This window comes from Microtus pennsylvanicus, chromosome 1 (genome assembly GCF_037038515.1).
Source record: "Microtus pennsylvanicus isolate mMicPen1 chromosome 1, mMicPen1.hap1, whole genome shotgun sequence".
NCBI classification, from domain to species: Eukaryota; Metazoa; Chordata; class Mammalia; order Rodentia; family Cricetidae; genus Microtus; species Microtus pennsylvanicus.
The window spans coordinates 36,715,001-36,729,490 of record NC_134579.1 but is presented as its reverse complement, the minus strand read 5'-3'; the positions used below and the strand labels follow the sequence as shown (position 1 = coordinate 36,729,490).

At 48.7% G+C, this 14,490-nt stretch overlaps 1 protein-coding gene across 5 annotated transcripts in view; it reads left to right on the top strand.

The window, feature by feature from the left end:
• Prdm15 (PR/SET domain 15) overlaps positions 1-14,490 on the top strand; it is a 69,855-nt gene that overhangs the window by 3,491 nt on the left and 51,874 nt on the right. For all 5 annotated transcript variants that reach the window (XM_075961478.1, XM_075961501.1, XM_075961487.1 and 2 more), the window contains exons 2-5: positions 7,439-7,484; positions 8,039-8,132; positions 9,649-9,802; positions 11,911-12,163. In XM_075961478.1, the coding sequence (XP_075817593.1) occupies positions 7,439-7,484; positions 8,039-8,132; positions 9,649-9,802; positions 11,911-12,163 (547 nt within the window). The remainder of the gene's footprint in view (positions 1-7,438; positions 7,485-8,038; positions 8,133-9,648; positions 9,803-11,910; positions 12,164-14,490) is intronic.

The following is a 14,490-nucleotide window of genomic DNA, read 5'->3' as shown; positions in this document are numbered from 1 at the left end:
GCTGGTTCGCCCATTCCAGAGCCCATAGAAGTAGCTCTCAACCAGTGGGTTTCAACCCTCTTATCCTGCATAAGATATTTACATTATGACTCATAACAGTAGCAAAATTACAGTTATGAAGTAGCAACATAGTAATTTTATGGTTGGGGGTCACCACAACATGAGCAACTGTATTAAAGGTCGCAGCATTAGAAAGATTGAGAACCACTGCCCTAGGAGGTGAGGAAGCCAGCAGTTTTCCCAGGACTTATGTAGTGGGAGGAAAGAGAAGGTCACATGGGTGACCTCCGGGCAAAGTCCTTTTGTTTCAGTGTGTGAGCTCTGGGTGTCCATAGATGCTGCCAGAAGAGGTGCAATAGGAAAAGTTTCTGGGGGAAAGTGGGGAGGCATCTTTTCAGTGTGTGGTACTTTCTGTTGTGAACTTGCAAGGAGAGCCGTGTTAGGACAGACCTTAAACAGTAGGTAGGAATTTGACATTGGGGGGAAGGTTTCCGACTTAGTCTGTTTGCTGGTAAGATGACAGAATTCCCCAGATGATGTAATTTATAAAGAGTGAGACCATATGGAGGCTGTCCCCAGCTGGGTTAGAGGGCACCGGGAACCCCATAGACTGGGTATCCTCAGGTTACCTTTCCAGGTCCTTGAGGCTGAGCGATGGGGCTTCCATTCAGGAATCGGCCGTCTTGCAGTATCATGTGGGAGAGCATCACTAGTGAGGAAGTGGGGGGGGGGGAGCATGTATAGGTCCACGAGAAGGGATAGCATCTTGTGACCTCCTGATAACATCACAGTGACAACCATGTCACAGCCAGACTTTTGAGACCACATAGTACCTGGTGACATGGAGGCTGGGAAGGGGACCTGAGTAAATCCTTAGGAAACCTGTACAGGTGAATGCCTTGCTGAAGTCCCTCATCTTCCAACCTCTGTCACCTGGGGTGGGGGCAGGCACTGAGCCTGTGGGATCTAATGAGCTTTATTGTGTAAATTAGACCCAGAGTGCTTTAAAGACCCCACGACCCTGCTTCCCTCTGCTGAGATATCCCCTGGTCCAGGCTCTGTTTGACAGGAAGTGTCAGTATCACAGGATCCCTTGGATGAATGGCATGGCCTGAGGGATAGTACTGAAGCCAAGTGTGTCCTGAGTTCTTGGCAGTGCCAAGGGTGTGCAGGGGTTTCATGGCCTTCTGACTGGGAAGAAGGGATCATACCTACGGTGTCAACAGACTGCCTTTGAGTCCACAGATGTGTGCAGAGCCACCACATACAGTTGAGAGGCTGCCTTTGAGAAACATATCCCTGTATCCAGTTCTGGCTCAGAGGACACAGGTCCAGCAAGACACCCGTGTGCCTTGGAATCAGGCCTGGGTGTCTGTGGTGGTAAGCGCAGGACCTTCTGCAGAGCAGTCGTTCAGCAGGGAGAAAGCTATAGCTTGACTACTGTGGTCCTCTGTTTGCATGGAGCATTTTCTCCTGTAAAGGGTCGGGTTGGTGACACTGTCTTCAACTCTGTGCAGGTCCTGCTATCCACTGCTCTGTGGTACAGGAGAACAGTCTGAATTTTAAAGATGAGTGGAGAGAGTGGGATTAACAGGGTGGTGAGCCTGGGCTGAGAGCAAAGTTGTGCTGAGTGTAGAAGGCAGGCGCAGTGTGGTGGTTAATATTAACTGTCAGCCTGACGGAATGAAGGGGCACCTGGGAGGGGCCTCTGGGCAAGCCTGGGGGAGGGGCTCGTCTTGATTGTACTTATTGATGTGGGAAGACTTATCTTGACTGTGTAAAATGGAGGAAGTCAGCTGAACATTGGGAAGTATTTATCACTATCTGCTTCCTGGCTGGCCCCTTCAAGCTCCTGCTGCCTTGACTAGACTACCAAGACTGAACTATGAGCCAAAATAAACCCTTTCTTAAGTTACTTTTGTCAGAGTATTTTATCCCAGCAGCAGGAAAAGACACTAAATTAGCAGGAAGTTCAGAAAGGAACAATCATTTAATGGTAGAAAGCATCGCGCTCCATAGGAAACAAGCTTAGGAATAGCTCACAGACCAAAAAGCCAAATATGGAAACCAGAGCTCAGGTGACCAAGAGGTCTAAGTAAGGGGCCACTTCTGGGTTGGTGGTTGTGCTGATCTTCTGGCATGGGTGGCATGCTGGAACCATTCTGCATCTGCATCTAGGTATACACCTGCTGTCAGGTATCTGTCTGCACAGGAATAGGCATAGGAGGACAAGGTGGTAGGACTGAGGGTGGGAAGACACCGCCCACAGTTGTTTGGAGCAGACCAGAAAGGAACTCAGAGTGTATAGTCCTTTGAGGAAATCAAGGTCCAGGAAAGGGTGAAGATCAGCAGCGTCAGCAGTGGCAAATACGCTGGAACCTGGCATCTAGCCCTCCTGTCCTAGTGCAGGGCTGAGTATAATCCTGTGACCCTTCAGCCTGTCCATCACAGAGGGAAGTTCCCTCTACCCAGCTAGGCTGATGAGCTGCTGCCGGCCAGCCCATCTTTTCTGAGAGATTCCCCAGACCTCCAATGCCTGATGTGTATCTCGAGTGGAGCTTGTAGTGCTCACGAGTGTTAGCTCAAGATTCTCTCTGCCTACTCCCGGGCTCCTTTATCACCTATCAAACCTAGATCACAGTCCAGAGTTTGAGATACTTCGTTTGCTTTTTCCCTATTGAGTCCAAGACCAGCTTGGTTTACACAGCAAGTTTCAGGGACACATGCTCAGACCCTGTCTCAACAAAAAAATGCAAAAAAGAAAGAAAGAAAAAAGAAAGAGGAGGAGGAAGAGGAAGAAGAGAAATTCTGCGGAGAGGCAAAGGAACCGGAAAGACTAAGGCGGGAAGCCATGAAGCCTCACAGTAAGGCTGAAGTGGCAGGCTGTTGATTGCCCATCTCTTGTGTAGTGTCAGCAGCCATCAGAACAGAATCCTTAAGAATCCTGAGATAGCCACGTGGACACGTCAACAGATTTAATGGTTAATGTTGAAACAGGGTCCTCAGCTGACCTGGAGCATGTGATTCTTCTTCCTCGGCCTTGTTATCCTGGGATTATCTGCTCACCACACCAGTTGTGCTATTTTTTTAGTAAGATGTGGGGTCAGAGTTAATTTTTTGCATGTGGATGTCCAGCCATCCTAGCACCATTCGAGGGAAGAAGGCGCTCCATCCTCTGAACCACTTCTGTCATTGTGGAAACTCGATGGGGTGTGTGTGAGTTTGTGTCTGTCTGTTGAGCTCCTTTCTGCCCAGATCTCCATCACCATAGCTTCATGGTTAAGCTTGGGGTAGGTAGACTGAATGCTCCCATTAACATGTTTGTCTTATTTAATTTTTCCTATTGCTGCAATAAAACACCACACAAAAGTAACTTAAAGGAAAAAAAGCTTATTTTAGCAAGATATAGTCCATCAGTGGGGAAAGTGTAATAGCAGGAGCACAAGGAAGATGGACACGTTGTATCCTCATTCCAGAAGCAGAGAGTGAAGAACGCTGATGCTCACCTTGCTTTCTCATTTTTACCCCAGCCCATGGAATGGTACTGCCCACAGTTAAGGTGGGTATTCTTCCTTCAGTTATCCCAATCTAGATAACCATGGACATGTCCAGAGGTTAGCCTAATCTACACAGTCCCCGCAATGATTTAGATCCTGTCCCTTTGAGAGTGAATATTACCATTACACTTGTCACCTGGTGCAAGCTGTGTCTGCTAGGGAACGTATGCCCGGAGTCCACCCTCACTTGTATCACCAACCAGTTAGATTCAAGAGGTCGTTGACAGAATCTCCTAGACACTGAAAATGCATTTGGTTTCCTGATAATCCACAGTGGCCCTTTGCCACTGTGGCCAAGTTTAATTGGTGTGCTGTAGGCAGGGACCAGGTTTGGGCTACAGCTGAGTCAGCTGAAGGGCACAGAAAACCTGCTGGGCCCTAGCCAACTGCTGGGCAGGGGTTTGAGCATCCAGTAAGCATTCAGTACTGCTGCTGCCTCCTGGTCCATGGAACATACTTTGAAACACTGGAGAGAGGCAACCTTTCCCCTTCTTCTTTTGCACTAGATAGTACTTTATAATTCCTTCTTTGGGGATTTCCTTCTCAATTTTGGTTTTTAGACAAGCTGTCCATGTATATCCCAGACTTGCCTTGAACTCACAGTTTTTCTGCTTTAGCCTCCTTTGTGTGTGCGGGGGGAGGGCAGGGAATGGTCATAGGTGTGTGTTACTATACCAACACTGTTCTGTTAATGTGGGAGGGTCATAGAATCTGAGGACTGAACTTGGCTTCTACAGCCAAGCACATTAATGGATGTGAGCAAACTTTGAAAACGTGCATCATCACTTCACGTGACCCCTGCTTGGAAGAAGAGTCTAGAAGCTGTGCTTTGGGGACCAGATTCTACTAATAAAGAATGCCCAGGGTTCCCATGTTGAGCCCCATGTAAGTGACCGGCCTCACATTTCCTGTGCTCTTACTTTCTACAACAGCATCTAAAGCCTTCTGGCTCAGGGTTCCTGTCCTTGTACTGCTGGGAGGGGTGGAACTGGAGCCTAGGCTGCTACCCTAGGGAGAAGCACCCTACCACACTCTGTGTACAGATTCTAGTTCCAAAACAAGCAGAACAGAGTAGATTCTTTTTCCTCTGCTCTGCCCTGATGAGCTTTGTGGGCTGTGTTCTGTGTCCTGCTGGGATCTAGCCGTGGCGTGGGGTAGCCTCCTGTTTCCTGTTCTGGTTGCAGAGCCCTCTGATCTGCGTGTAACTGGTGTGTAGAGCTGGTTTCTGCTGTAGTGCACAGACCCTCAAGCTGTTATGACACGAGTGTGACCCTGATGCTGCTTGTTACAGTTGTGACTCTTATACCCTCCCACCTGAAGTTTGTAGCTTAGGAGCTTGGGCTCTAGCTGATGGTACTTGTGGGTGATGGCATAACCTTTAGGAGGAGGAAACTGGTGGAAGAAAGTTAGGTCATTAGGGAAATGCACCTCCATGGAGACATTTGCTTCTCAGCTGCCAGGAAGAGGGTAGCTTTGCTCATCCTGCATGCCCCACTGTGATGCTGTGTTTCCCATAGGCCTCCAGCCAGCAGCACTAACCACAGAATGGTTCCCTGGAACTAAGCCAATCCCTCCTTTGATGGAGGAAGGTCATTGGTTAATTAATAAAGAAACTGCTTGGCCCTGATAAGTTAGAACATAGGTGGGTAGAGTAAACAGAACAGAATGCTGGGAGGAAGAGGAAGTGAGCTCAGCCGCCATAGCTCTGTTCTCTGAGGCAGACGCGATGAAGCAAGCCGCCAGGTCAGACATGCTGAATCTTTCCCGGTAAGACTGGTGCTACACAGATTATTAGAGATGGGTTGATCGGGATATGAGAATTAGCCAGTAAGGGCTAGAGCTAATGGGCCAAGCAGTGTTTAAAAGAATACAGTTTGTGTGTTGTTATTTCGGGGTATAAGCTAGCCAGGCGGCCAGGAGCCGGGCGGCAGGAATGCAGCCCGCAGCTCCTTCAACAGAATGGCGCCCAGACGTGGATAGCTGCATCCACAGAAAATCTGAAAAAGCATTGAAGGCTCAAATTAATTTTTCTATCACATTTGTGTTTTTTTTTCTTTTTGGTTTTTCAAGACAGGATTTCTCTTGTAGCTTTGGAGCCTGTCCTGGCACTCGCTCTATAGACCAGGCTGGCCTCAAATTCATAGAGATCCGCCTGCCCCTGCCTAATCAGGAAGGAGTCTAGTCACCGGAAGCAGAGCAGGAAGCAAAGAGAGAGCGAGGAGGGAAGTGGCCCCTTTTTTAAAGAGAGAGACCACACCCCAATGGGCTGGTATCTCAGCAGCTATTGGCTGGAGGAGCAGAAGGACCTCCCGCAACACTCCCTGCCTTCTGCTCAGTGACCAGCCACTATCCCCATCCTGGGCTGATACCCACTCCACATGGTACCCACCTGCCAGGAGTTTTGAGGCCAGATGGAGGCATGGAATTGGGTTAGAGTTACTAGGCCCTTGAGCCAGCTTAGATGCTGATTCAAGAAAAGGAAAGTGTTATACTGAGTTTGAGGATTAATGTGCCTAGTTGTTTTTAGCATTTTAAGGCAGTGTGGAAACCTTGAAAACTGGGAATTCATCTGCCTGGATTGTGTATAGCTCCCATCCTGATGTTCTTAACCTTTCCCTTCTTTGCTCAGTAATAGCTTGCTCAGCTGCTCTGATTTTTCACTGGAGTGTTAAGCTACCTGCGTTCTAATCTTCAAGTTGCTGGGGTTGGGATGGGTTTGGAGAGCAAGAGAGACTAACATTCAGGAGGTGCGTATCAGCTTGCATCCTTTCCTGAGATGATGATCGGCAGTACGCAACCAGAGAGGCAGAGTGATCAGATAGCAGGAAGGATGTGAAGTGGGAAGGATTATTGGGTGGGACACGTGAGTACCCCTCACTGTGTTTCTCCCCACACTGCATGAAGTTGATGTTTTTATATTGATCTTAGAGCTTAGGCATCTGATATCCCAGAATGAACAACACCTGCATCACTCTGTCTGAAACACGTGTGCGGTACTGGATTGGTCTGTGCTCACCTGCCCACTATGGAGATGGCTTTTGAGGCATCCTTCAAAGGATGCATGGGAAATAGAAATAGCTTGACAAAGGTCTATGTGGGAGCAGGAGAACCACCGTGCTGTGTGTCAGACACTACTTTTTACCCACTCGGGATGATGAGGTCATTGGCACGAGCTAGATACTGAAGGACAGATTGCAGTAGAAATGACTCTAAGCAGAATTCACAGCCTTGAGAGGGCAGAGAATCAGCGGCAGCAAGAAAAGTGGCTTCTAAAATACAGTGTATATTTTATAAATGACAGCTGCTGCAAAACAGTGGAGATCTGAGTTCATTACAGCCCCCTTGTCATGAAGGCATTCAAATCCATTGCTCTTCCTAAGAGCCAGTATTGCTGTAGGTGAGAAAAGTTAGAAGTAGGGTTTCCAGTGTTTGTTCTCTTGAAAGCATCGTGTTATATCCCTGCACAGGATCAAGGAGCCTTAGAAGAGATTATCTAAAAACTGTTAGTGAGCTGAAGAGATGGCTCACTCAGTTAAGTGCTTTCCAGGCAAGCATGAGGACCTGGGATCGATCCCCAGTACCCACATTTTAAAAGCTGGGCTTGTGGCCTGTACTTGTAATTCCTGCACTGGGGAGGCAGCGACAGAATCCCTGCTGCTCCTTGGCCATCCTTGGCCTCACTGGCAGACCCCAGGCCCCAGGGAAAGTTCATATCTTGGAGAACTAGGTGGATGACTCCAGAAGATTGACATCTAACAGTGACTTTGACCTGCACACACCTCCACACATAGGTGTATGTGCACCATTACACATAGGGAAGCCCATACATAAACTATGTTGTAAAAGCTCACTGTTAATGGATCTCTCTTATATCTTGACAGGTGTTAGCAATGGCTGAAGATGGCAGTGAGGAGATCATGTTTATCTGTAAGTGACCCATAGACCTCTCTGTGGCTAGTATGATATCATAGAATGTCCAGGGAAAGCTACATCCACATTTTGTTTGTATAGCACAGACATGCACTTCTGTAATTTGTTCAATTGCTTTGAGAGCCTGGCTATTACCTGTCTGCTACAGTGCTGTGGCCTCAGATCACTTCTCTTCAGTACTCCGTTAGGGGCACATGACTGACTGACCTTTAACTCAGAAAGTCACCAAGGTTTAGAAAGAGTGAAGAGTATGAGATTTGGGGTAATGGGTTAGTACTACCCTAGATCCTGATTTTCCTAACCATCGAGATAATGTGTGGGGTTTGAAAGTGCCATAGACTGGTGCTCTTGAGAAGGGGCTCCTGCTTGGCATTCTGTGCTTTTAGGAGCACTAAGAGGTGACTTCTGTGACCAGGCCTCCTGTATCTGCTGTACCCTTGCTTGTCTTTGTGTTAGCACCTGTCTCATGAACTCCATTGCATTAGAGTCCCCTTTCCCAGGTTTGTGATCTTTGGGTTTCTCTCTCCCTGACATTCAGTGTCTGTTTACAGGGTGTGAAGACTGTAGCCAGTACCATGACTCAGAGTGTCCTGAACTGGGTCCTGTGGTCATGGTCAAGGACTCCTTTGTACTGAGCAGGGCAAGGTGAGTGAGTGGCTAAGTTTCCACAGCAGTTCTAACTATGAAGAAGGGCTCTTTACGTGTCTGCTGTGGCCACAGTGCAGAGGCACCAAGTGTCTACAGATAGAAGGAGGCTTGAGAGTCAAAGTGAAAGACTGTGTGTGTTGGGGGGCGGGGTGTGGACACTTGCTGCTGGGATGAGTCCTAAGAGTTTCAAAGCATGAGGAAATGTTTCCTTGGTATATCCAGGAACCTTGGCATCTGGGCTGTGTCAGCCTGGACTTCATCAGTTTATGTGTTGAGCAAAAGTGGCTAAACTCACCAGGTAGTGGTGGTGCATATTTTTGATCTCAGCACTCAGGAAGTACAGGCAGAGTGATCTCTGTGAGTCTGAGGCCAGCCTGGCCTACAGAGTGAGTTCCAGGACAGCCAGGGCTACACAGAGAAACCCTGTCTCAGGCGGAATATGGACAAATTATTGTCTGTTGGGTTTCGTCTGTGTTCGACAGGTTACTGCCTATTGGGTTTCATCTGTGTTCTGAATCTAGGCCTCTGTGGGCAGGTATGCACTGTGGACAGAATAAGCTCAGTCAGGTAAAGGTTCTGGGTAGATAATCCAGGAAACAGGTCAAGCTGCTGTAGCTACCAGGAAAAACAAACCTTGCAGATGTACCGAGACAGCTTAGTAGCCAGGCATTGCTCTGCAGGCCCATGTATTCCTGTGAGGTCTGTGCCTTCAGAGATCTAGGGTAACGGCCCATAAACTACCAGTAGCTTGAGACTTGTAGAACCTGTTACCCCTCTGAGGCTCTGATGGTGCCTGACTTGGTCTGGTGCTAAACTAAAATACTCAGTGTTTTATCACTGTTTCTAGAAATCCTCCAACTGGTATGTACCCCCATTTATTCATCTTTATTTGTGGCTTAAGTCTTCAAAATATTTTTGCCAAAGTAGAGAGCTGATCAGCTCTTCTGTGGGGGTGAGGTGCCAGTTGCCCATCAAAATCCAGCTGAAGACATTGAGTGCAGAGCCATTGACTCTTGCAGCATCTGCTCATCCCCAGGGAGGATGTTTACCTCTGTCTGCTTCTAAACCTGAGGTCCCAGCTCCACAACTTCCTTTTCCATCATTTTCTTTGACCTTATAGTCTGGCTAATAAAGGCACATCCTCAGTGAAGCTGATCCAGCCCTCCCAGACCGGAGCCCCCTTTGTTGCTCTCCAGGCTGACATGCTCTGTGCCCCTCTCTTTCTCCCTTCCTCCACCATTCTCTACAACCTGGAAGGTCATAGCCTTGTCTGATTTAGTTATTATATACCAGCCCCCCATTGGCATTGTCTTGTGGGGCTGTAAATGTTTCCATTAGTATATGGGCTCTGGGTCCTCACAAGCCTAGCCCCATTTCTGTTCCCATTTATAGGAAGAGATTCTGCTCCCTGTCAGAGAGCATCTTTGGAACATGATGGGGGCTTGTAGGCACTGCGCTGCTCTGATCAGTGGGTAAGGTGGCAGGACCTCTTTGAAACAACTTCTGCTTTCAGGTCCTCCCTCCCCTCTAACCTGGAGATCAGACGCCTGGATGATGGGGCTGAAGGTGTGTTTGCAGTAACCCAGCTAGTCAAGCGCACACAGTTTGGTCCATTTGAGTCCAGGAGGGTCGCGAAGTGGGAGAAAGAGTCTGCGTTTCCACTGAAGGTAAAAGTTGCATGGGCAGGGACTTTGTGGCTCCCTCAGAATCCGGGGCTGTACGACTCCTGATGGGAATGGAATGAGGACATCTGAGGGGGGATGATTTGTAAATCTTTCCTTCACTTCAGTTTGCGTTATTCCTCAGTGTGAGGGTTAAGATAATGCCTACTAACTTGTCTTTAGGGAGTACGTTTAAGAGCACACAGGAGTGACCCTTGTCCTCCCCCAGCAGGTGCTGTGGCTGCAGCACAGCAATGATCTCTATAGCGTCCTATACCAGTGTGGCAATCTCACTCATGTTGGAGTGGCAGGAAGCTCTCCGAGACTTGAGTGACTGCATGGGGCCAGGTAGCTGCACAGAGCATATCTGGCTGAGGGAGAATGGGTATCTCCAGCTTGGATATAACACCAAGAGAAAGAAAGTGGACGTCAGTTACAGGGATGACTGAGGAGGCTCACACACAGAGCAAACCTTCAGAAATAGTTAGGACCTAAACAAATGAGGGCTGAGTTGCTCCTAGCAGCCCTAAAGACAGTGTGCTTCTTCTGAGACCTGAGAGAAGCAGCCACCAACCTTAGGTGCTGTAGCCTCAGAGTTTGGCACTTCTGGGATATTGAGCTTATGGGACAGACTTCAGCCAAAGAGGAAAGACAAATACCTGATGACAGATATTTTTTTTAAAAAAAAAAAAGTGTAAGGAAAGCATAAAGAAAGGTTCTGTGCTAAAGAATGATGGGAAAGGCCTGAATTTGAGCCCAGAAAGGCAGGTAGCTTAGTGCCCTCTGTGGGCCCACGCTGGGTCCTCACATGGCTGGAGAAACTCCTTCATGCCTCCTCAATTCTAAAGGTTATTTTCACGTATCAACTTGTTCTTATCTCTGAGCACCTTTGTGTCCCAAGGGAAGCCCTGTGTCCCTGAGAGGAGGGTGGAAATGTCCTTCCACACCCACTAGGGGTCACTGAGCAGTTGGTGGCCTCCAAGTTTTTCCCTGCTGTTCAGGAAAAGCTTGGCAATGGGACAGGGTCCCTAAGGAAGCAATCGTCACTCCACAGGTAGAGAACAGACCCTACACTTGTGCTTAAAGTCACTAAAGGCTCTCCCTGCCTGCTCCCAATTAACCCTGAAGCTGTTCTGATGCTCTTCAGATCAGAGACAGCTTACCTGAACTGAAGAACTCGGCTGATGCCTTGCTTGGCGCAGAACCAGGAGGAAAATTCCAATTTCTGGATATCTACCTGAGCCATGGGGAGAACTCAGGTGTCCCATTCCCAATGAAGCTGGGAGAAAATCTCATTGTTATGCTGGACAGGAGGAGAACTCAGGGTCTTCATGATACCTAGAGAGGAGAACTCAAGGTCTCCTCGACATCTGCACAGGAGGAGAACTCAGGGTCCCCTTGACGTCTGCACAGGAGGAGAGCTGAGGGTCCCCTCTATGTCTGCACAGGAGTAGAACTTAGGGTCCCTCTATATCTGCACAGAAGAGCTCAGAGTCCCCTCGATGTCCACACAGGAGGAGAGCTCAGGGTCCCCTCGATGTCTGCACAGGAGGAGAGCTGAAAGTCCCCTCAATGTCTGCACAGGAGGAGAGTTCAGGGTCCCCTCAATATCTGCACAGGAGGAGAGCTCAGGGTCCCCACAATATCTGCACAGGAGGAGAGCTCAGGGTCCCCTGGATGTCTGCACAGGAGGAGAGCTCAGGGTCCCCACAATATCTGCATAGGAGGAGAGCTGAAAGTCCCCTCAGTGTCTGCACAGGAGGAGAGCTCAGGGTCCCCACAATATCTGCACAGGAGGAGAGCTCAGGGTCCCCTGGATGTCTGCACAGGAGGAGAGCTCAGGGTCTCCTCGATGTCTGCACAGGAGAGGTGTCTTCTTCCCCATCTGGGTCACAAAAGTACTCAGATACTCCAATGAGGAGGGACCTGTTGCATGTCTTCAACTTTCTTGCTGCGACCCACCTTAGCCATCTAAGCCACCAAATCTTTCTCTGATCCCCTGGCTGTGGAAAACAGCTCGTCAGCAGGTCCTATCAGAAGCAGTGTTGTGTCCCCCATCGTCCCATGCCACACTGATAGACTAGTCAGTAACCAGTCTGTGACCCTCCCCTCAGGTATTCCAGAAGGACGGACATTCTGTGTGCTTCGACACTTCCAACGAAGACGACTGCAATTGGATGATGCTGGTGCGGCCAGCACTAGAGCCTGGGCACCAGAACCTGACCGCCTACCAGCACGGCAGTGATGTGTATTTCACCACCTCGAGGGATATTCCTGCAGGCACTGAACTTCGTGTGTGGTATGCTGCCTTTTATGCCAAGAAGATGGACAAGCCCATGCTGAAGCAGGCCTGCTCTAGCATCCAGGGTACATCTTATTTCTTCACTGTGGTTGGGCCCCTTGCCAGAAATGCTAATGAAGGTGCCAGCAGCTGAGATGGGGGCAGTGGGATGGAATCGGTGCAGTGCTTGCCCCCATGCCTGGGCCTATGGGGTGACAGAGACAGTGCCTCTCTGTCTTTAGGTGATTTGAGGCACTTGGGTATAAAACAGGTTGGCACTTGCTTTGGTCTCAGGGCTCCCACAGTGGCCCACCCTCCTGGTGCTGTGAGGAAGCACAGAGGCCAGGGACGGCCAAATGAAGGTGAGGCCCAGGACAGGTGACAGTGCAGAACAGCGGTTCTCAAGCCTTCCTAATGCCTTGACCCTTCAGAACAGTTCATGTTGTAACCCCAACCATAAGATTGTTTTTGTTGCTACTTCATAACTAATTTTGCCACTGTTATGAATCATAATGTAAATGTCTGGTTTTGAGTGGTCTTAGGCAACTCCTGTAAAAGGGTTATTCAAATCCCCCCCCACCAAGTGTTTGTGACCCACAGATGAGAAGTGCTGGTGTAGAAGGTGAGGGAACCAGGGACAGGCTGAGTGATTGACAGTATAGAAGGCGAGGCTCAGAAAGCAGTCACTTCACAGTGTAGAAGGTGAGGGAACCAGGGGCTGGAACAACAGATCTGGCTGCTGTGCTGTCAGTGTGCTGGTACTGCCACTGTGTACTGGATAGCCGCTCCTCCTCAAGTCTGCTTCACGCACATGTATGTATGCGTGTGCCCAGGCAAGTGTGGGATGTCTAGACAGATGCCTTGGTGTGTGCATGTGACTGTTTTAAGCTGCAGAAAACATGCTCTTGTGTAGTAACAGATGCACAGTGCCTTTGTGTGTTTACAGATGTGTGCATGCAGATGCACCAATCTGTGCATTTGTCAGCATGTATGCAATTCACAGTACACATTTTGTATTCGTCTAGATGTATAGGTTTGTATATGTGTTAGAGTGTATGAATCGATGGGACTACATACATTGTTAATATATGTAGTCATTTAGAAGTACATACAGATGCACAGGTATGTACCTATATTAGCATGTGTGTAGGTCTATGCCTGTATATGCTCAGATGTACAGATGTGTGCATATGCTTGTCTGTAAGTACAGATATACAGGATTGTATGTATATGCATATGCAGAGGTATATGTATGTGTTTGTGTGTGTCCTGTTCATATGCATTCAAGAAATGTAGTTCCGCATGGAGGAATCATTTCGGTGAGCCACTAGGTTCAGGATCTCCTGATGGAGAAGCCAGTCACTGTAGTCACAGTGCTTGCCCTATTAACCTGGGTCCTGGGCATCCCCCAGGGCAGAGCCTTGCTCATTGTTGTTACTAAGGGTTTTCAACATCCAAGTGGGTTAACTCTGCTTCTGACCCAGATATAGTGACCTCTCATGAAAATGGTTTCTTCCTGTAGTGTGATAGAAAGGCTTCACGGGGCAGTTCTTAACATCTTGCAAAGATCTTACAGGTGGAGGTTCATGAATCAGAGGGCTCTGTCCTGTGCTGTGTTTATAGTCAGTTGTGGTTTAACTGAATGGAAGAGCCTGAGCCCAGCCTCATAAAGCAGCACAAAAAGAACCAAGCACAGATATGGCTTCTCCCAGCTCTGGAACCTAGAGACACTTCACTGTGTGTTGGGACAACTTGTAGTAGTGTAGGTCACTGGCTACTGTCACCCAGATGGCAGCTAGAGTCTTTATGTCTTTCTATCTTTGGAGCACTTATCTGGCTCTCCCAGGCTGGCTGCTGCTGGCATATGCTCCCCTGGGCTTCCCCACTGACAGTTTAAGTGGCAACTTCCATCACACCTTGCCACCTACCTCTCTGCCCGCCCCCCCGTCTGTCCTTTCCCTAAGTCCCTCTCTGCAGTACCCTCACAGAGCTTGGGCTATGTGCCGAATGCATCCCTCCCTGCAGAAACCATGCATTGCAGCCCTCCTTGCCCACGTCTCAAAAGCCCACAGAGAGCAAGGCCTCTGAAGAGAGGAGTGAAGCATCTAGAAAGCGGTACTGATTGATTAGTTCCCTGGTTGGACCTGAGAGGGATGGACTTTTCATTCTTCTTAGCGCTAGTCCTTGTGTGTGTACCAGAGAGTTTGTCACCCCAAAGTGGAGTGAGTAAGTCTTGTGGACATCACTTTGTCCTCTCCCTAGGTGGGTGAGATCTCAGGAGCTGTACTGTGGGACACGCTTTGGCCTGGAAGGCTCATATGGATGGTCTCCAGCTTCTGATGGGTCAATTTAATGATTTTTTTTTTATGATGGCTAGCATGGGTAGAGAACATTGACTAGAAAATCTCTACTA